At 33.2% G+C, this 23741-nt stretch overlaps 1 protein-coding gene across 1 annotated transcript; it reads right to left on the reverse strand.

The window, feature by feature from the left end:
* Window positions 1–238: 238 nt before the first annotated feature.
* Window positions 239–4299, reverse strand: LOC131957873 (uncharacterized). Its single transcript, XM_059322683.1, has 2 exons — window positions 3960–4299; window positions 239–589 (listed from the first exon to the last, which is right to left on the reverse strand). Exons 1-2 carry the CDS (start codon window positions 4248–4250, stop codon window positions 239–241), a joined length of 642 nt encoding a protein of 213 aa, XP_059178666.1. The 5' UTR covers window positions 4251–4299.
* Window positions 4300–23741: the final 19442 nt, after the last annotated feature.

The following is a 23741-nucleotide window of genomic DNA, read 5'->3' on the forward strand; positions in this document are numbered from 1 at the left end:
ACGCTCTACCAATTTACTCTTTTAAAGTAATATTCTGGTATTTGACTTTAGCGTATTAGCTTAAAATATTAATTTAAGCTTTCGTATGCAGATAAATTTATCGAAAAACTAAAAGTAACAACATAACATACATGAATAATAAGCTACAAAAATACTATTCTTATGTTCTTTTATATGAAAATTTAGTCCCAATGTTAGCTTAAAACAATTTTTGTTATCTGTATACCGATAACATAATCTAAAAACTAAATGTAACTACGTGCATCGAGGCCCACAGTGTCATTCCCGTTGTCAATGACGTAGACACCAGATGTTTGTATTCGCAACAAAACTTGCCAGCAGTGTAAATTAAAAACTTGTCATCTCTCACTAGAATGTAGTGGCTGACCGTTCGATTGATGACGTAAGTGTTCATGGTCAGAAAACTGTGCTGAGGATTCCACACCGAGTTGATTTTTGTGGACAAATCGGCAGTTAACCTTCCAGTGGGGTCAACGTTTGATTGAAATTTTAAGTTGTAGGTGGTAGAGTTCACGAGAAAGTACAAAGTAAACGAATCACCCGCACTGTAGTCTACTAGCAGATATACCTTGTGGATAAAGAGAAATATATTTACTGTTTAAATAGTTATATATATATATATATATATATATATATATATATATATATATATATATATATATATATATAGAGAGAGAGAGAGAGAGAGAGAGAGAGAGAGAGAGAGAGAGAGATAAGTGTGTGGGAATGTGTGTTTAGAAATTTTCAATGGTTTGTCCATTGAAACACACATAGCTGAAGCACGATTGATGTTATATATCGTCTTTTAGGGTACTTAATTGCAGTAGCGTAGCGAGGGGGGGGGGGGGGACATATGTCCCCGGGCGCCGACCTTAGGGGGCGCAAAAATGGATTGGAAAAATAAATTGGAAGGTTGAGGTGGGTGCAAATCGAAAGTTTGAGGGGGTGTGCAAATCGAAATCTCCTCGAGGGGGGGGGGGGGGGGGGGTGCAAATCGAAAAGTTTGTCCCCGGGCGCCGGGAAGGGTCGCTACGCCTCTGCTTAATTGCGAAGCATATGTTAATTTCATCATTATTTCATTGTATTCATATTATTTAAAGTGCTTAACTCATGATTGCATAGAAATTGGAATTTGTGACAAAACAGTTTATCTTCAAGGAAAACTGAATGCTGAAATATTTTACACAATCAATGTTTATAAGTAATTAAAAAAGTAAATACTGATTGTCAATTTTAATAACCAAATCTTCACCTCAACGAGCGTTCTTTATGTCGAAATAATTTCGTGACACTGTATATATAATAAAACAACGTAATTATTATTAGAAAAATTGGTTTATACTTTCAATAGTCAGCTGTGTGCCATATCTGAAAGACGAAAGGGGCACGAGGTATCAAGCAATTATCACCATTTCGTTCTGTCTTTTGTCATAGCCACTATCCGCTGGAATGTTAGACCTATAACTTTAAAGTACGACCCAACATATATACTCTATGTTTCTTTTACCTCCATCGTGGTTTCAAGACCAGTGGTGTCAAATGAGGTTCAATGCTCTCATTGTTTGCAGACAACACAACCATCTCATGTTTAGTGTGCCTGTATGAAGGTTCCTTTAATCTTATTGCTTTTGTCAGAAAATTCTAAATATAGGGAGCAAGCATATTTTTGGAATACTTTTGTCATTTCCAACGCACCCGTTGTTTTCCGACATTCGAAGCATTACCGAAAGATATTAAAATATTAAGTGCAACACAGTTGAAAATACTTAATTTGGAATCTATGCTTAAACTTTCCAAAACAACTCTTAAAATTCAAATGTGTCAGGGAGTATTTTTTTTAAAGTTTGGTATGCGACACTCTTAATTCACAGTTTTAATAAAATTTTCTTATGAGTGACGGGTTTACCGGGTATTCATTACTTTACATGCGATACCGATGAACACCATAAAACTTTTTCAAAGACAAGAAATACATGTTCAGTGCACTGTTCTATTCTTATCAATGTTTCACGACCTGTGTGTGATCCATTCCGAATCCGCAGTTGCGAAAACAGATCAGTTCTTGCCGCAATAGTAAACTGATAAATGTTAGGCACGAAAATCGAAGACTCGACAAGGTATGGATGTCTAGTAATCATGTATACATGTGCAGCTACTACTATATAATTAATCACAAAATTATAACTTCATAAGCATTAAACAGTTTTACATAATATAGAGTGATATAATGAGGCTATTACGTATACATTATCATAGTAAAAAACATACAGAACAATCTTTTAAATAACTAACTTATAAATGCACTAGAAATAAGAACATAAAACTAATTTACTTTCTTTATTAAAACCTCCAGTTACTCTTGATATCTCTTACATGTTTTAGCGACCGACACTTTAATTATTGGAAGCAAATTCCTTATATTGTCTTATTTTCATTGCATTTAAATGCTTGTTAATGTACAGGACGTAATAGTTGTTTTATTTTCCACGTTTTAGTCATTCAATCGAAATGAGGCTGATTCTACAAAAGCAACGACGGAAAATATTTGTGTTAAAACCCGATCAGTTGTTTGTGATATCAAAATTTAAGTTGTCTACCACTATTTAGTTTTTGGTTGACGATCTGGGAAGAAATTAGCCAACCGTGAGAAATAGTTCACCCTCGAGTGCGCTTTGGTCAAGACATCGCTAGCATTTTATCTTGTTGTCTCCCTTATATTATTGAATATAGTAGTCATTAAATTAAATCGTCTTTCTGATAAGATTACAAATTATTATTGCATTGTCTTTGAAGAAGGAGGTATCCTAAAATATAAAAGCCCATGTGCGCACTTCTCTCTCTCTCTCTCTCTCTCTCTCTCTCTCTCTCTATCTCTCTCTCTCTGTCTCTGTCCGCAATATGTTTTGGCAACGTCGTCAGCGTGTTCAGCGATATATGAAGGACTTAATGATACGGACTTTTGTTGAAAATAATATGGTGGATGGTATACATGTATACACTAAATTTTTAATAAAAAAATAAAGGCATATTCAAAAGTAGAAAATAAAGCTTTTATTGTCGTGACAAGAACGCAATAAACAATGACGTCACATGACACATGTTTAAACTAAGAAAAGAACACAAAACTAATGTCGTCATCTTCCAGTTTTAAATATAAAGAAAAAAACTACTTCATTAAAATGTGATTTAAATTCACGCCAATAATGAGTTTCTATACTGAACTATTTTACGTCTTGATTATTTTATATAAGTCTTTATTTGCTTAGTTATGGAATTGGCTAATTTGGTACAAAATGTCATTTCAAATAATAGGTCCTAAATACCCCATTTATCAAGCAACTAAGCCAGTGCCAAAATAGCTGAGATGATGGTGTAATAGTTACCAGGAGGGTGGTACGGGTTCGAGGCACACCAAATCAATCTTAAATATTATTATTTTTTTTTTAGATGTGAATGATAAAGTAGCCTATCGGGACTTTGCGGGACACGGGGCAGGTGAAGTAGAGTTCACCTGTTTCTGTCTTCTCAGCATACGAAGCGATAGTGCGGTCAGACCCATGCTCAGGTGTTTTTAAAAGACAAAAGCAAGTAACTACCATTGAACAGCAGGTGTTTTTTCTAATAAGTATTGGTGGTCTATGTTCTTTGAAATGTGTCGGATTTTTAACTATTTCGTTATTTCTTTGTTTTGTCACTTATATCGTTCAACATTGCGTTTTGACCAATAACTTTTTTATAAAATATTTTTCTCAAACAAGTACAACATAAAATATAGAGGCCTATAGGCGACGGGTAACGGGTACCGATGGCTAGTATGGAATAAAATTAACAAAACACTGCAATAGATGTGTCTCAAAATTTAGTTACAGGATTTGCTACAAACATAGAATCAAAGTAATATTGGTAACCAAGAAAAAGGTTGTTAAAATTGTACTTACCACTGAGCCCACTTGTAACCCTTTTACATTTACTCGTGCAAGAGATGAGAAGTTCTGCAATACCTTCGTTCGTGGCAAGAACAGATAACTTGATATGTTAAATATGATACCAGTAGCAGTACTTGCCTCACACGAATAACAAGACTGATTAGCTCCACTGAAGATATAAGAGATGTTAGAGTTCTGTGATAGAAATTTCCTGCCACAACTTAACACTGACGAAACCTTCTCTATTTCTGATGAGTTTTCCAGACATCCGTCTAAGTGTAGCCCAGGAAAGTCTTGTAACATTGTGTAACATTGTGTTACAGGTTTTGTATTGTTACAAGTCTTAATATCAGTGGTCGCAGCTGAGATGGTTACAAGCAACAAAATGTAAAATATTTTTACAAACATTATGGTGGAGAAAGCCAGACGTAACTATAGCATAACCCGCGTCGAATGACCAGACCAGAATTTATGAGAAACTATATACTTAATTTTTTATTCAACTTATCAATAACTCAATACAATCAATTTGTGTTTCGTTTCCAGCAAATTTAAAAAAAAATGAAACGTGGTAAACGAAAAAGTGAGAATAACATGAAATCAATGGTCCACTCCATCAAAAAATCAATCAGAAAATCATATCAATAATTTGACAAAATTCTATATTTTTTATGAAAACAGTTTTTTAAAGATTTTATGATAAAAATGCAGGATACATTTCTGTATACAGGTAGGACCACGATATAAAGCTTAGTTTGACGTGATTGAGTGCTCTCCTAATGCCGTTTTCTAGCCTGGGTAATGGTAAAAAACCGCACAGCAAACGTTATTGGTGAACAATAATCAATTCTCATTCACTTATTAAATCAATGAGAAAACCAAGTACTCCAGTTATCATGCTGCTCTGTATAATACAAATTTTGCTCTTTATGCACTGGAGAAGACGGCAGATCATAGAGTGCTTGGCTTTGGGCGTGAGTGTAATCAACTCATGCGCTTAAGTGGAACACTGTGTGAAATCGAAAGATAGTGCGCCCAAGACAGGCCTTGAGTTTGTGTATTTTTGAAGAACTGAAGGCAGCAGGGGTGTCATGAGAGATTGCAAACCTGATAGCCGGGGACCGGGACGAAATGGAAGTGTATGGTTGAGGCCCTATGTTCAAAGAGCGAAGAGGACTAAATCAAGTCATATTCAACTCAATATTATTACAGGAAGGGGAGGCAAGGTTGAGTAGGTAAAAGCCTTTGGGGAGATATATATTTATATGTATATAGATAGACAGATATACTGTAATATACATTATATAAGAATATATACATGCAAGTATACAAACTCCAGATTTACGGGTTAGCGGTCCAGCTCTCTACCGCCAGACCACTCCGGTCATAAATGTATACGTACACACTTATGAAAGCCTCCGTATTTAAATGTTCTCGTATTTACGTTCCCTCCACTAAAAGTGAGTGAGAGCTAAATGATCAGCACTTATTTAGTTACCGAACTCCGCAAGCGTCTATGATTTATTTGTACTGCCAGCAATGCCCTGGAGTCTGTGAGTGTCGAGGCTTGCTAGACTGATGGACGAGTGTGATTAAACCCATTGATTTGACATCTGTAATGAAACACCCTTATGTACATAAGCGGTAAAAAATCAAATAAACAAATCAGTGCATTCCCATTAATTAATTTTGATAGAGGAAACCAACTTAGCCGAATAAAAATTAAATCGAATTATACAATTAACATTTTAGAAAAACACAAATAAAGGCTCGAACATTTTGTTTAAACTAAACAGCTTCTGAGCAGGAAGCAATGACAGCTGATGTTAACAAGAGTGGGCTTTAGTTTAGTGGGTCTAAGTAATTTCAAGGGAGACAACCAGTATTCATACAGATCGTATCTGATGATTTAAAACAAAAATAAATTATTGATTGTAAGATAATTTTTCGACTATGGCCTCAACATCGTGAATATGGACTGATGTTTTATCAGCAGCAACTCCCCCCCCCCACACACACACACAATCCATACATCGCACACCGTTGACCAAACCACACGTCACATCTTTTGTTTATAAGATAGATCGACTGTCATCAACTCTATACACTTGTGCAACACTGTGTTGCAAAAACGTCATTCAATCAAAGGGAAACAACTTTATACATTTTATCCATCAAGACTTGTTCAACACATTATCACCCTTTATTAAAAACTCAACCTGTGAAATGTAAGTATTTGAGAAATGTTATCATTCTAATTTTTGGGAAATTTGTAAAAAACCTGCTTTTTAGAAAAGGTAACTTATATTACTTTAAACACTACTGAGTGGAATTCTGTATTTAGTAAATTAAAGACCTTACAACACTGACAAAATTATTAGACACTAAAAGTAAGAACATGTGACGACGTATATAGTGTCAACAAAGATGTACTCGATATCGAAACAACATGATAAAATTCAAAAGAAAACTTGCCGTCGATGTACATTAAAAACTTGTCACCCCTCACGAGAATGTAGTGGCTGACGGTCTAAGCTTTTATGTAATAATGAACTGAAAGAAAGAAATAAATGATTTTCTTTATACATATAATAATACGTTACTATTTAAATAACTAAAAAGGAAATCACGTTTTTTCTCTAGTTTAAAGTCCATTATTACATACAAGCTTGTGTTTAAAACTGTTTTTGTTTAAAAAAAAATAAAAAAATTGTGTTTATTTACTGAAAATACATAAACGTCAAAAAACATCCATATTTTTTAAATAATAAAAAAAAAACAGTCAGGATTTTATAACCATATTTGTTTCAATTACACCGTGCATGATTTAAAAAAAAATTAATTTGCCTCTCAATACCTTTGAGACTATTCTTGCTTGGGTCCATTGGTGCATTACATCAGTAGCGTAGCGAGAGGGGGGGGGGGGGGGGGGACGACATATGTCGTTGGAAAAATAAATTGAAAGGTTGAAGGGGGTGCATATCGAAATCTTGAGGGGGGGGGGGGTTGCAAATCGAAAAGTTTGTCCCCGGGCACCGGGAAGGGTCGCTACGCCTCTGCATTACATGCATTGTTTAAAACAAGGAATGATGTCGTATATACCCTACTTAAACCAGAATAAAAATCCCGATCATTTGTTCTGAGAGTAACGTCCCAGAGTAAAGAAAGTAAAGAGATTTTTTTCACGTTCACCGTTCTATAATTATTTTCTATTATTTGTATTGTAATATGGTCTAGCTGAATATTGATTAAAATCTAGAAAGAGTATGCCTAAAGGTGTTCTTTAATATGATCTTTTTAATAATCCCAACGTATTTAGAACAGTGAATTCAGTGAAAAAAAGTATTTTGTGTGTTGTAACAAATTAATTATCTTTTACTTAAAACTAAATTTTACTTTTATGTTTATATTGTATATACTATGTTTTTTTAAATTTTTGTTGGCATTATCAAATTTAAAACATACAGTTTTCAGTCATGAAAACATTAATGACAGCCATATACATAACATATACGGAGCCTCATGTTAAGGTAGTTGAAGGAGCTGTACCTACAGTAAATCTTGTTCCGTTTTGTAACTGTGTTTTTCAATATGAGGTAAATAACGATTATATAAAAAGCTCAAGAAGACCCTGTGTAACAGTTTACAAACCCGTGGAATTTATGCATGTATTAAAACACACGACTTGATAGCATTGTGTGATATTCATGAAGTGTTTTCCTTTGAAATAAAATTGAAATGGATGATTAAAAAACACAATATTGATTATTTTAAACTAAATTTTCATTTTTCAACTTATCTTTCTGATTTACATACCGTAAAAAAATATGAAATAGAGTGTTTTACCCTTTACGAAGGTTCCAAAAACATATGCGACTTGCAAAAAAAAAACATAAAAAAATAAATAAACAATTTTTTAAACGTTCGTTTAGATGTTTGGTGTTGTATATGCGTTTGTGTTTGCGTTTGCGTTTGTGTTTGTTTTTATGGTTGTGTTTGCATTTGTGTGAATGTTTACGTTTTCGTTTATGCTTGTGTTACGTTTACGTTTGCATTTGGGTTCGTATTTGTATTTGTCTTTTATTTTGCGCTTGTGTTTGCGTTTGTAATTGTGTTGCGTTTGGGTTTGTGTTTATGTTTACGTTTATGTTTGCGTTTCGTTTACGTCTACATTTGTTTGTATTTGTGTTAGCGTTTGTGTTTGCGTTTGGATTTTTGCATGTGTTTTAGTTTGCGTTGGTGCTTGCGTTTGTGTTTGTGTTTGTGTTTGTGTTCGTGTTTTTGTTTTATTTTTTATTTTTTTAATTTATTTTTGTGTGGTCGGATATGGTAAGGGTAAAGCTTACATTTAGTGCTATGTTTTAGGCTAGTCAGCCAAATTTGCATATAGATATTTAAATGGAAATGTAATGCCGGGTATATTCCGGTGAACGGAAATTACTCAAAATTTGACAGATGGCAGAGATTTAGATATTTTACTTACACGTTAAATCTGAAATAGTACTCAAGTTGTAGACTTTTGAAAAATTGAAAGTAGAAAAAGTTCCACTTCCGGTTATCGGAAATCGCTCAAAAACTAATACGGATCTACGATTTTGATATAATACTTATATATGAAATTTCATTATCCTAGCTGTAACGGTACTCAAGTTATCATGTTTACACACAAACACACACAGACAATCATACACACACACAGACATATGGATAAGATTGCAAAATTATGTTTTTCCGACTTGATTTTTTTGCACGATTACAAGACTTTCTCTATACTTCGTATATTCGAGAAAGTAAAAAGGTATGACGTTTGGGTAGTTTCATCATACTTCGGAATTCAAATTACTAAGCATGAGCGTACACTGCAGGATCTCTAATGTGTAAATCTCAGAGGGTGGGGAGAAAGGGGGGTGGTGAGCGAGGCACTTTCACCACCGCCACCCCATTTCCCCCCAATCACCCATTAGTTTTAAACACTTCGTCCGAATAAAATTGTCTAAACATAACTCTGGTAACGATGTTATAGACGAATAAAAATGATAATTTTTTTCTTTATTTTTATTTCTAGCCCATAAGTTTGGGTCAGTTATCCAGATCACAATTTATTCTAGTAAAAATACTACATTTTGCTCAATATGAAGGAAGTTTCTGTACCAGAAATATTTCCGTTTTCTTGCATAAAATACAGCAAAATATGTTCTAAAACTCAACTAGTTTTCTAAAAAGATTTGTAATTGGTATAATTTAATCAGTGTAACTAATTTATTAAAGAAAACACATCACACTTTGTTATATTGTCAAGTAAACATCAGCAGATCAAAAACTGAAGGTATAGACGTGAAGTGTAGGGTACAGTATCAACTTCGTTGTTAGAGATATTGGCAGAATGTGTTTGAACCCGCAACACAACTTGTCATCAACGTAGACCAGAAACTTGTCATCTCTCACCAGAATGTAGTACCTGACCGTTCTGTTGATCACGTAGGTGTCCAGGGTAAACTTCTTGTCTTGTCTGACCCAGACTGAGTTGATTTGTGTATCCAGGTCAACGGTTAGCTTACCGTTCGTGTCGACTGCGGAAACTACTTTTAGGTTGTACGTGGTTGCGTTGATAAAAACGTGCAACATGAAATGGTCATTGGCTTCGTACTGCACTGCAAGGTGTATCTGTGTTTAAATATTTCATACATTTAATACAAACATGAATTGCACGAAACACATTTGTAACAATACTCTTTTTGTGAAGCTTAACTGCACCAAAAAACTAGGCCACATTAATGATTACGCTTTATTAATTTTCTTTAACGTTTATTGAAATAATGATTTTTCATACATTAGAGATCAAATATACACAAACAAGTAGAATTCCTTGGCCTAGGCATATCAAGCAAGTGCAATATTTACTATATGCTTTGCCACTTTAAATTCATATCGATTATGGATCAAGTATTGAAGACGTTTAGATTAGCACTGGTATGTTCCACGACTAATCTCTGCTGAAAATGAGGTGTTTATTAATATTTGTATTCGTTTTAAATTGTATAATATTGAATAGTATTACCTAAAAATAATTGATGCGTAATGTACGTGTTGTGCGATAGATTCCTGCTTTGGTATTTCTAAATTTGATGCAATAAAATTTATCCAGTTTTGAACGTTTTGCAAAGTAGCAGTACATTCGTTTAAAAGTTTTCTCTCAGAGATTGGATTCTGTTCCAATCTTCTGGAAGAGGGGTGGGGTCCGAACTCGGGACATAAGACTTATTAATAGTGCATCTCCAACCCTCTCTAAAATACTCACTATAAGACGTTTGATAACAATTTATCACAAACAGAACTAACTTTACTGAGAAAGTTAAACCTTAGGACAAAACGAAGTCACAAACAAATGGATGACTCATTGATCAAACAGACTTTGGGAGCATGTTATACGGTTCGACGAGTCATCGAATAATGAGTCAGAGCAAGTTTATATCATATAATTAGCTATAATGACTCAGTATAGCAAAATCTATTCCTACATTATAGCTACACGTACTTACCACCGAACCAATAGCTAACCCATTGACGTCTATTATTTTCTTAGTTGTGAAGTTCTGGAACTCAGTTTGTCTCGGCAAGAAAAGATAACTCGATGTGTTAAACACAATGCCAGTAGCGTTACTTGCCTTACACGAATAACAAGACTGATTAGCTTCACTGAAGATATAAGAGATGTTAGAGTTCTGTGATAGAAATTTCCTGCCACAACTTAACACCGACGAAACCTTCTCTATTTCTGATGAGTTTCCCAGACATCCGTCTAAGTGTAGGCCAGGGAAGTCTTGTAACTTTGTGTAACATTGTGTTACATTTTTTGTATTGTTACAAGTCTTAATGTTAGTGGTCGCAGCTGAGATTGTTACAAGCAACCAAATGTCAAATATTTTCACAAACATTGTGGTAGAGAAATCCAGACTTAACTAAGGCACAAACTGCGTCGAATGACCAGACTAAAACTTCCATGTAACTTTATACTTGATTTTTATTGAACTTATCAATAGCTCAATACAATCAATTTGTATTTTGGTTCAAGCAAACGTTTAAAGAAATTGGAACCCAGTAAATGAAAAGTGAGGATAACACAAAATCAATGGTCCACTCAACCCTAAAATCAATCAGAAAATCAAATCAATACTTTTACAAAATTCTGTACTTTTTCTGAAAACAGTTTTTTTAAAGATTTTATAATAAAAATACAAGATACATTTCGTTTAACAGGTACAACGACTATATAAATCTTAGGTTAATGTGTTTGAGTACTCTGCTAATGCCGTTTCCTTGCCTAGGTTGTTGTCGTACATTAACCAGTTCTTATTCATCACATATGAAATAATGAGAAAAACAAGTACTCCAGCTGTCATGCTGCACGGTGTAATACAGTTTTTGCTCTTTATGTACTGGATATGACGGCAGATCACCGAGTGCTTGGCTTTGGGCGTGAGTATAAGCAACGCAGGCGCTTGAATGGAACTCCTTGAGAAAGTAAAAAAGAGGGTGCCCAAGTCAGACCTGGAGAATGTGTATTCTTGAAGAACTGAGGACAGCACGGGTGTCCTGGGATATAGCAAAATAAACAGCCGTGGATCGGGACGAATTGGAAGGGTAAGGTTGAAGCACTTTTTTCCATAAATTGCAAAGTGGACTTAGTCAAGTAAAATCATAATCAACTCAAAGGCTCCTTAGAAATATTCTTACAGGGGGAGGGGGATGAGAAGAGAGGGGGGGGGGGGTGAGAGGAGGGCTTGGTTGAGTAGGCTATGGCCTTTTCTTAAGAGAGGGCTTAAAACACGAAATTTCTTGCATATATTATATTTAATAAATATTTATTAAAAATACATTTAAATATGTATGTTTATATTTATATACTATATGTATAAACACCTTGATGAGGGCATCCGTATTTTAAATTGCCTTCTTTTAACGTTTTCTCCACTAAGGGATGTGTGATATCTAGCTGGTCAACACCTATACAGTTCCCTAATTCCCTAAGCGCCCATGCTTTATTTGCACTGCCTGCATTTACCCGGAAACAGTGTGTGCGGAGGCTCGCTAAACTGATGGAATAGTGTGATTAAAGCCATTGATTTAACATCTGTAATGAAATACCTTTATTTACCGTTGAGGAAAAAATCAAGAAAAAAATCAATGAACACATATTGCGTGCTTTTAATACGTGAATAAAAATTTGAGATGACTTAAATAATCGAAACCCTAATGTTTTTCGTCAAAATTTCTTTTTTATAAATCTGTTAAAATTCAGGTATGTTTCTTTCAAAATTGATAAAATGTAACTAATTTCTTATAAAATTTTAAATAAAAATTCTGGTGACTAAAATTAATTTATAGAATTTCGAATTATATTTTCTATTAAGAGTAATACGGAATATAAACACAGTGTTCATTATAAATTTGCGATTATGCAATGTCAAATATCTATATATATCTATATATATAATTCTCTTCTGGGAGACGCTAGAAAACAAGCTGTAAACGCGCTCCCTACCACCCCCACCCCTACATGGTCTGGTGAGCTGTGGTTCACTCTAAATGTTTACAAACAGAGCCGGGTTTAGTGACGACTTTTAGGGGCAGATAATTTAGTTTGAAGCGATTTTAAACGTAGGGAGGGGGGGGGGTGGGGGTAAGTAAGTGGAGTTTACTTTAACGGAGGTGGGGGGGGGGGGAAGGAGGGGGGGTTATCATCCTTAACGAGCTACTTATAGTGTTTTAAAGAAATATTTTCAGTGGCAGCGTTGGTAGTGTCGAAATCACAAATTATGAATAACTGAAAAGTAGAAAAAACAACAACTAAATATGATGTGCCGCGGGTCGGTTCGTTTTATATAAAAAAGAGCAGCATTTTGTGTGGTTCAAGGTTTGTTATCTTCTTCTTCTTCTGTGTTCTTATTTTAGTGTTGTACGGGATCGAGCCTTATCTGCCAGAGGGTTTGAACTCGAGAAGTTTTCGAATTCATCAACCATGAGCTTTTTGCTGACTCGACCACGCCTCCATCACAATTAAGGATACGGGTCAACTTGTTATGCGCCATTGAGGCCATTGACTCCGATTTCAGCCTGCTTTTCTTTTTGGATTTGCTTTCATAGCATTTGTTCAACCAAGAACAAACTACAAGGCAGCAGTTGTTTGATTTTGGAGTTATCTCTCCTAGAAGCGTGGCTGTCCTCAGCTAACGAGCCTCATCTGCCCGAGGGTTCGAACTCGAGACTTTTCATTTCAGCAACCATGAGCTTTGCCGACTCGACCACAACGACCCCTGAAGTTTGTTATCAATTGTTAATAATTGGATAAGTAAAAATCACTATTCAAAATTAACTGAGACAATCAACACTTTAGAATAACATCAAGAAAAATTTTAATATTTGAACAACGTGTTGTTTACAGTAAACAGCGTCTGAACAGAAAGGAAAGACAGATCATGTGAGACAGACAATATTATAAAAATCGTATCTAATCGTGTCCAATCGTTTAAAACGAAAATAGATTATCGATTATATGATAATGTGTTGACTGAGACAAAGAACGCGACAGAAGTGTAAAATCACACAACGATTAATGGGACCTATACATCGAGAATATGGACTTTAAAAAAATATGTTTTATCTCCATTTTTCGGTGGTTTAAAAATGCTTATGTAGTATTTCGATAATTCAAAGATAAAAAACTATTAGATTTTTAAAATGTAGGCTTAAATACAGCTCAGTCGACTGATTGAGTAAAATCGCTACAAACCATCTTGCTTTCACCATTTTTGTTACTGAATAAATTCATCTCCAATTTAATTTTAATTTAGTTTATTATTTTATAAACTAATAATTCTAGCGTTGCCATCACGGATAAATTTATATAGAATCTTTGAAATATATCGATGCAGTAGAATCAAAGATTACCTGAAACCCACAGACAAATTTTTAAATTTTTAATTAATTAATTTGAAAAGTATTATAAAAACTGCACCATAGATTCACATAACAAATGTACCTTACTAGTACTTCAGGTTTTGTAATCAAACATCAAAACGAAGAATTTAACTCTCCAATCTCATGTATTTATTTCACTGTAACCTAACATCATGACACACCTATTGTGTATAAATTAGATCCACTTTCATCGACTCTATACACTCGTTGATAACGTTCATGGTTGTGTTGCTAAAATGTCATTCAATCAAGGGACACAACTTTATACATTTTATCCACCAAGACTTTTTCAACACATTATCACCCTCAAGTTTTGAAATATAAGTATTTGAAAAATGTAAGCATTCTAATTATTAGCACATTTATAAAGAACATGCTTTTTTAGAAGTGGTAACTTGTATTTATTTTAAACACACCTGCATCTTATTGGCCTACTCTGTATTTAGTATGTTAAAAATCTTACAACACTGACACTATTATTAGACACTAAATGTAAGAACATGTGACGATGTATATAGTGTCAACAAAGATGTACTCGACGTCGAAACCACGTGATAAAATTCACAACAAAACTTGCCGTCGATGTAAATTAAAAACTTATCACCCCTCACAAGAATGTAGTGGCTGACGGACCGGTTGATGACTTTGCCGGTCAGGGTCAGTTTTTTATACAGCTGATTGTACCACAGCATGTTGACACGGATGGATAACTCAACCGTTATTGTCCCGGTTGGCTGGACGTTTGTTTCTATCTTTAGGTTGTAGGTGGTAGAGTTCACGACAAAATACAAAATAAAGTTGTCATTGGCCCTGTACTGTAATGCCACATGAACCTGTTAAATAGTTTGTATTCTAATGTAAGTAAATTAATCCATAATTAAATTCCTTTAAATTGGTATTTTGTTTAAGAAAATAGAAATATGTAATTAAGAAATAGTTAGCACATTTATTGTATATGTGTATCCTAATACAAAAAAAAATGTGGTTTAAAAAAGCAAATGATTTATTGAAAATAAATATTCAAAAAATTATTTTATTACGGCTATCGTTATATATTGACAAAAACTCTCACAAATTGATGTTTATTTCAGTATATAAATAATGTTTTCTGTTGAGTTACTATTATTTATTTAGTTGAATTCTTTTTTTTAAAGTTGGTAGCCTATTGTCGTAAAACTAAACACCACAAATATATGCAGTTGAGTACTTACCATAGAACCTGTTGGTAATCCGCTGACAACGATCTTCGCATTATTTGAGAAATTCTGAAATACCTTTAGTCTTGGCAAGAACAGATAACTCAATGTATTAAACACAATGCCAGTAGCAGTACTTGCCTTACACGAATAACAAGACTGATTAGCTCCACTGAAGATATAAGAGATGTTAGAGTTCTGTGATAGAAATTTCCTGCCACAACTTAACACTGACGAAACCTTGTCTAATTCTGAAGAGTTTCCCAGACATCCGTCTAAGTGTAGGCCATGATATTCTTGTAACTTTGTGTAACATTGCGTTACAGTGTTTGTATTATCACAAGTCAAAACGTTGACTGCCGATTCTGATATTTTTACAAGTAACAAAATATAAAACAGTTTAACACCCATTCTTTTTATAGAGTTAACCAGTATTTACTGAAAGGAAGATAATTCAAAGTAGGAAACGAAAAATAAACCCACCACCACAGAATTATGAAACATGTATAACGTTAAAAATATATCCAGCTTTATTTGAAATCATCTACAATGTAATGAACAAATGCATCCTCCATTAGCCGATATATTACAATAAATCCAGTTGATACTGGACGTCTACTTCTCATAAGTAGATAAATTGTTTAGCTGGTCGAAATTCTATTTTAATCGATCTTATGTCATTAAATATATTATCGCCCAACACGTAATAATTCACGAGTAATTGTGTGTCAGTAGAGAATGGATTGGGCTTTTACTAGTGCATTGACCTGGTTTACTAAAACAGTTAGGAATTCATTAAAATTTCATGACAAAAAAAATTCATTTGTTATCGTCCCACCACTTATAAATAAGGTTGTCGCTTTAAAAAAGAAGAAAGCCTCTTTTGTCTGCTCCGAGAAAATGTATATTATCTTATTCCCGCTTGGGATTATTTAGCGCTTCGGTATATTTAAAAACAATTGGTTTGGGTTGGTTTAAGATGTCAAATGAATTAAATAAGAAGTTATAACACATAATATATGGTAAAATGTTTTTATAAGTTTATAAAACAGTTCGCATGAATCACACAATCTGCTATACAAGTAGTAGCTATCAATGTTTTATGTTAGTTATTTAAATTGAAGCAAGTTAGGATGTAATATAGAAATAACACTGATGTAAATGCATTACTTTTATTCTTATTACAATTTCCTGAAAAGTCTTTTTATATGTAGTAAATTCTAAAACACAGTGGATAAGAAAGCAAAGAAAATAACTTCTAATTAATAATTTACTTCTAACAATTGAATAGCCACAATGAGCTGGTGTTTCTTAAAATGTTTTTGTTGCCTGAATTTTAAATTAATAAGTCGATATCAAATCCTCGAAAGCTATTATTTGGCCGATTGCAATTTTTAGGTTCAACGTCATTTGTCCATTGCAATATTTTACTATTATGTTGAGCCATCGATAAATATTTTTCTTGACTTTGTGTGTTGCATAGTTGCAAAAACAAAATTTAAATTCAAAGTTCGTCCTAAGGTTAAAGAATAATCATTATTCCTGCATGTGAGATAGCTATTACTTAAAAAAAAGTATTTATAAAACATTTCGCTTCAACTCAACCCCTTTGAAATATGTTATTTTTTTTAAAATTATTTCGTATTCAACAACATTGCTACACCAAAGATATATATTACGTCATACTTATTAAAAATATTTTGCGTCGATAAAAAAATCAAAATTTTATAACACATATAGATCAATCCAGTTTTACATTGAAGTAGTGAAAGCCATACTAAAATGTCTGTTTGCCATTAAATATACAAATAATAAAGTTAAATAAAAATTGATTATACATTTGAAAGCAAAAAACCTGGAATCACATCTTATTTCAAATTACATGGTCATTTTATATATACTTGCATGTCAAGTTTAAAACAATTTTTTGGTAAAATTTAATGAATTTTGTTTGCGCTAAGTAGTAATTAGAAATGAAATAAAATACAACGTTGTAAAAATCAAACTAAATACTAAAATTACTGACGTACATTGACGTAAAAAATGTGATTGCCCCCACAATCGACGTCGGCAAAACGTGATCAAAGTCACAACAAAACCTGCCGTCGATGTAAATTAAAAACTTGTCACGTCTGACGAGAATGTAGTGGCTGACATGTTTGTTGATAACGTTGATGTTGAGGGTAACAAGTTTACTCTGTGTCCCCCACACCGAGTTGTTCTTCACTGACAGGTTCACGGATAATTTACCGGTGGGGTCCACGTATGAATACATGTATAGGTTGTACGTGTCCTGACTGACGAGAATGAACAAACGAAAACTGTCGTTGGCTTTGTAAAGTAAATTAAATCTAACCTGCGGGAAATAAATAACAATATTTTTGACAATTCTCTGGCAAGTAACAGAACATATGTAAGGAAAAGTGGCCATATCATCTTGATTAACACAAAATTACAGGCTAATGAAACGTTAAATTAATTAAAATAAATCAGGCGTAATACATTACATTATTAACAATCAATAAATTATTAACCCAACCAGTATTTAGTTATGTAGGCTGCTTATAAATAAGCCAACTTGTAAAACATTAGAACCTATTTACGCTTAGTTATATTGGACAGCTCTGCATTATTGCAATTATTGTTAAGATCAAACTATATACACTATATGTCTAGAAGCAAAATGGTACTTACTACTGAACCTTCAGGCAACCCATTGACAGACATTCGCCCAACTGTTGAGAAGTTCTGTAATACAGTCTTTCTCGGCAAGAACAGATAATTCGATGTATTAAACACGATGCCAGTAGCAGTACTTGCCTCACACAAATAACATGCCTGATTAGCTCCACTGAAGATATAAGAGATGTTAGAGTTCTGTGATAGAAATTTCCTGCCACAACTTAACACTGACGAAACCTTCTCTATTTCTGATGAGTTTCCCAGACATCCGCCTAAGTGTAGGCCAGGGAAGTCTTGTAACTTTGTGTAACATTGTGTTACAGGTTTTGTATTGTTACAAGTCTTAATGTTAGTGGTCGCAGCTGAGATTGTTACAAGTAAACAAACGTAAAATGTATTGACAAACATGTTTATAGAGTTCTATATTTAATCCACAGTCGTCGCGAATGTTCTTAAATATCTGCTTAAAAACTATGCATTTATAGTATACTGTTTTGAATATGTATATTTTTCTAACAAATTTAGACATCAACTGAAAGTAACAAATTAATAGATTACTTTCGTCTACGAACAGGTTACTACTTTATATGTCAACTACATTCGCAAAGCGATTCATTAATCTAGTTTGAAATCCGCTAAAAGAAAATGATAAAATAGAGCTCACAGTCTTTCAATGTTTTAAAGCATATCCAGTTTTTACGGATTCTGCATTTTTAAGTAGTCAAGTAATTGTGCTTGTCGAAATACTATGTTAATCACCCTGAAGTCATAATATATATTTCATGCTCATTAAGGAATAATTCGCCTTTAATTGTTTCTCAGTTGAATGTTGATGACGAACAGATGCCTCCGGTAGAGCTAGGGAAAATTTTCACTACAACAGTTGGAAATCCATTAAAATTTTATAGGAAAATTAAACGATAATTGTAATATCCCATCATAAAATGACCTATAAGTAAGTTTGTAACCAAAACAACTTCAACAGAAAAAACAAAACAAAAATGTCTTGCATTTTGTGATCTCTAAAATAAAAATATTTCTTACAGTTAAAACCTCAGTCGCAGCTCATCTTCATGCTATTTTATTTTGTTGTAATTTTGCTTTGATTAATTTTACATCTCTATTGTCAGTTAATTAATTAATGGTTTTTTTTTTCGCCAGTAGAGAAAATAACAATTAGAGTGTATGCAACAACGACATAGGTTCACTAATGTTCAAAACTTTTGCCAAAGTGAGCAAATATATTTTGAATGTCTAAAGAGCACTATTTAAAGTCTGGTGTGTACAGAGTTTCTTCCAGGAATCTCTTCGGGGGTGCTTCGTCCCCCCCCCCCCCCACCCGAAGAAAGTCCACCGCCCCCCCCCCCCCTCCCGAACGAAATGGAATTTATATAGGAAATATTTATTTACGAGCTGACCTGCGGTGTAGCATACAGCGCTATTCAGTTGTTTTATTTTCTACTTTTCAGTAATTCAAAATTTGTGAATTCAACACTATCTCACCCCCCCCCCCCCCCCGTGAAAGCAGCCGTCCACGACCACAGCTTGCAGACGACAATGAAAAGACCAAGCATAACTCCTTACCTCCCCTTAGTTTCAAATAGTTTAAAAGCTAAATTATCTGCCCCTAATAGCCGTCACTATGAATTAACTTTCTGACGTTGAAAGCGAGCTATAGGTGCGAATGTTATTAGATCAAAATTCGTAGGAAACCAACACATAGATAAGAAGATAGATTATAATTGTACTTAGATTTTCGATTTCACGTCGCTCATACAGCAGTGTTTACAGTAACTATACAGCAAAGTTTTAACTTCATCAACTACATCATTGCTTCACCCGTTATCACCCAAAAGAACGCCAGCAACAAAAAAAAAAAGAATAATGAATTAAAAAAGCAGAATTAACAAAGTTCTGACGGACTTTCAAGTAAACAATGTATTAACTCTTAGGCCAATGCTGACAATAAAAATTAGCTCCATCCGAAAACAAACTAGATGCACCCATCTAATAAAATATAATTAATGTATGTATCCCTAACTACACGGTAGTAACATAACAGAGTAAAGTTTTGTTCTATTGAGTTCATAAAACATCGTTCTACTTGTTTTCCTTACGAGAATTAAAACAAAACAGATAATAAGAATAATATCAATAGGTGATTTTAGTACAAGTTCATTGATTATTCGAGTTCAAAAGTAGAATGACATTACATTCATGTCGACTTGGCAAACCAGAAATCGATTTGTACTTACTTAATGTTCTAATACTATATTCTTCTTCTTCGTTATTTTAATTAAAAGACGCTCACTCACCCATCACTACATCATTCAATGCTTTTCTGCTATATTTCCGTTTCTCAAACTATTCTTGTGTTTTTCAAATATTTTTGCGCAAGGTATTTTGCAGTTTCTGCTTTTTTGTCGAGAGGATTTTGCAGTTATTTTAGATCAATTTAATATTTAAAATTTACTTTCGATAGCTGTTTATAAAATATTGTGGTCGATTTACGTACTTTTTATTCATCCCCAACAGATTCTACATTAGAGCTAAAATTCTTAATTTTGACTTCCTATGTATTTGCTTAGAGCGTCATAGATCTGAAGCGATGCAATAATCCCTTTCGTGCTGCATATTCTTGACTTCATTCTTGTTTCAGTGCTCCTGTCAGTTACATTTTCAGGAAACAAAAAAAACTATTTATCAAACTCTTCTAAGCTAAATTCTAATAATGTAGCATTATTTCTATTGTGTGTTCAATTGGTAGGGCATTATTTCATTACAGTGCAATTTATTTTATCTTAGTTATTATTTTCTATTTTTGCTAGTGGTCTATTGTTTGTGAATAAAAATTTAAGGAATTGCAAAATTCATCTACTGTACAATATAAGGGAAAATATATAAAATGATAATGGGAGGCGATTTTATGTATGTCAAGTTTCTATTGCATTATGATACAATTAAAAACTTTGAATAATATTTCAAAGTTCATTTATTAAACAAAACATGCACGGGAACATCATTTTTTCTCAATCAATGTGTTTAGTTTGTTTAGTTTAGATTGTAAATACAATTTAAAAGAATATATTATTGTACATAACAAAGTAACAATGACATTTGTGAACATCAGTTGTAAATGTTGAAAATAAAACCTACAAGTAATTTGTTATGAACGATCTACACACTTTCCAGCTAAAAAAATAATTTATTTTAATGCATCAAGTTAACTGATCTCACCAGACACTTTAGCTCCAAGGAAATTATTCGATTTTTATTTGTAGAAGTGTTTTACTTTTAACTGTTTTTACGATATGTTTACAAATAAAACTAAAAGTACTTTTTTCATTTCTACCGCTACGACTATGGCCTTGGCTGACGATGTCGATGTGGCTGTAGATGTAAATGAATTTTTTAACAAGCACACAACATTACCTTGAATTAATTTCCTTGAAAACTGCGGCACTAATTTATACGAAAAATGTACTTAGCAATTCCCAACTTGATATTATTGATTAATTTATTAACATCCACATGCATACCCCGACACAAAACAAATTATAAACAACAGGCAAGGATAGTTTTGCTTTATTTTCCCTCTAGAAAATCAATATTTGAAGGTCGTAATAGTGCAGCATAACAATTGACCAACGAAGTATGAAGACATCAGTTCAAAAGATTAAACGCCATCGTGGACAAAGAAGGAAATAAATTGACATACAGCCGGTCTACAGTAAAAAAAAGTTAACAATAACAATTTTAATATATCGTAGAGTATCGAATGTTAAAATATTATCAAAAAACCAAAAAAAAAATGACTAATATTTGGACAAACAATATTTTGCAATAGTAGTAAAGTTAAGGTTTAAAAAAGACAATTTCAATAAGTTCAGCTAAGATATGTATTGCGTGAAATTGTTTCCGTAGTATCTCAAATATATGCATGGGAGCTAAACAAGATTGTCATACGTTGTTATTTTATTATAGTAGCGCCCCTTTTGTAATTTTGCTCTCTGTGAACTGTGTGATACTGAATTAAAAAAGATCGGTCATCATGAAATGAGATCAAATACAACTTTACAGTTTTCAGTTGAACGCATTATATGTTTGAGGTTTTCTCATTCATTTTTTTATCTTCAACAGCCACTATAAAAAAATCACTTTCACAAATAAACCGGGAGTGATCTCCCCTAAACTTTCTCGAATATTCTAATATAACACAACGGAGGATGACAACTCGGGACACAGACAATATTTTTAATCCATTTTTAATTACTTAAACTTTTTATAAAAGAAAAGAATCCCGTAGAAAAAAGTGAACGCCAAATAAAATGTGCATAATAGTGCGGGATATGATTAGTACTTTATAAATTCGCATGCGTTTTTTTTTAGAAATCGGTAATAGCGTAAATTACTACTTCCGGTCGACGGAAATTACTCAAAATTTGATAGAAGACAGAGAATTAGAGAATTAGAACTTTTACTTACATATGAAATTTCATTTATCTATCTGAAATAGTACTCAAGTTATAGGCTTTTGAAAAATTCAAAATAGAAAAAATCAACTTCCGGTTATCGGAAATTGCTCAAAAGTTTATACGTATCTACGATTTTGAAATTATACTTATATATGAAATTTCATCACCCTAGCTGTACCGGTACTCAAGTTATCGTGTTTACACACACACACACATACACACACACACAGACATACGGACAAGATTGCAAAACAATGTTTTTCCGACTCGAGCCCTAAAACGTCGAGATTTGCAGTACAAAAAATAAAAAAAGAGAGTAATCGTGCGAAAATATGAGTAATACAAATTTTATTCTAAAATATAGTACTAATATAATAGGCTTTAAAATGTGTAAGAAAAATCTTCTGAGATACTTCAGACATTCGTGAAAATATCGTGCGTTTAGTATATTGTGATGTTATTTAAAGAAGAAATTTCATATCTAACGGTTTTTTTAAAAATAGAAATATAAGTATACAATTTTGATGAGAATTTTCACCAATCAGCAGCTCGTTAACGAGAGGTAATCAAATATTTTAAAAAATCAAACCAAACTAGTGAGAAACTAAATAATCTAAAATACAGAATACACAATGTAGTGGGATGATTTATATATACACGATGTGCGTCATCGTTATTAATTTTTCAGTATACAATGCACATTTTTTATGTTCTATCTGTTGTGATTTCACTAGATTTTGTTTAATTTAGTTCCTTGTCTTTTATTTCATCAGGTGTAGAATATTTCAGCTTGTATTTCACTCAGTCATACAAATATGATGTCTTTTACACTTAGAGCACGTCAAGAATTGATGACAAAGCAATGGGACATTAGCAATTAAATAAATCGATGCTTAATTCATTAAATGAAATTAATCATTGTTAAAATAATTGGTACTATAAGTAGTGTGGCACTGCAACATACAATTTTGCATTAGTGGTATAATTATGTGATTTTTATATTGCAAACATTACATTAATAAGCATAGAAAATATTAATTTAACACGCTTTTAAAAAAAAGCAAAACAATAAAATTAAAATAATTAACTTTGATACAATTCATTTTAAAAATTTTTGATTGCAATCATTTATACCAGGGGTCTTCAAAATTTTCAGTCCGAGGGCCGCATTAACTATCAAATTTCAGTTCGGGGTCCAGTTTCTTCCCGGCATGTCTTTAATTTTTCTGGGCAAAGCTCCTCAGCCATCACCAACAAACGTTTTTTTCCGTGGACAAAAAGATCTCCGCGGGCCGGATGAGAGGACCTCACGGGCCGCATAAGGCCCACGGGTCGTAGTTTGGAGACCCCTGATTTATACAAATGATTAAACTATATTACTCACCAGATAGCTTATATGCCGTCATTTGGTCATCTATTTATTTAGTTAATATGCCGCGCCAAATGTATTCAACACATTATAC

Source organism: Physella acuta, unplaced genomic scaffold (genome assembly GCF_028476545.2).
Source record: "Physella acuta isolate Inbredline_101_S28 unplaced genomic scaffold, ASM2847654v3 ptg001274l, whole genome shotgun sequence".
NCBI classification, from domain to species: Eukaryota; Metazoa; Mollusca; class Gastropoda; family Physidae; genus Physella; species Physella acuta.

What these genes read in the sequence shown, in the direction of transcription:
- LOC131957873 (XM_059322683.1), bottom strand. Translation starts at nt 4,250, where the DNA reads ATGTTACAAGACTTTCCTGGGCTACACTTAGACGGATGTCTGGAAAAC. An exon ending in GGTTACAAGTGGGCTCAGTG is followed by an intron (nt 590 to 3,959) that starts GTAAGTACAATT and finishes TTTATCCACAAG; the next exon opens with GTATATCTGCTAGTAGACTA.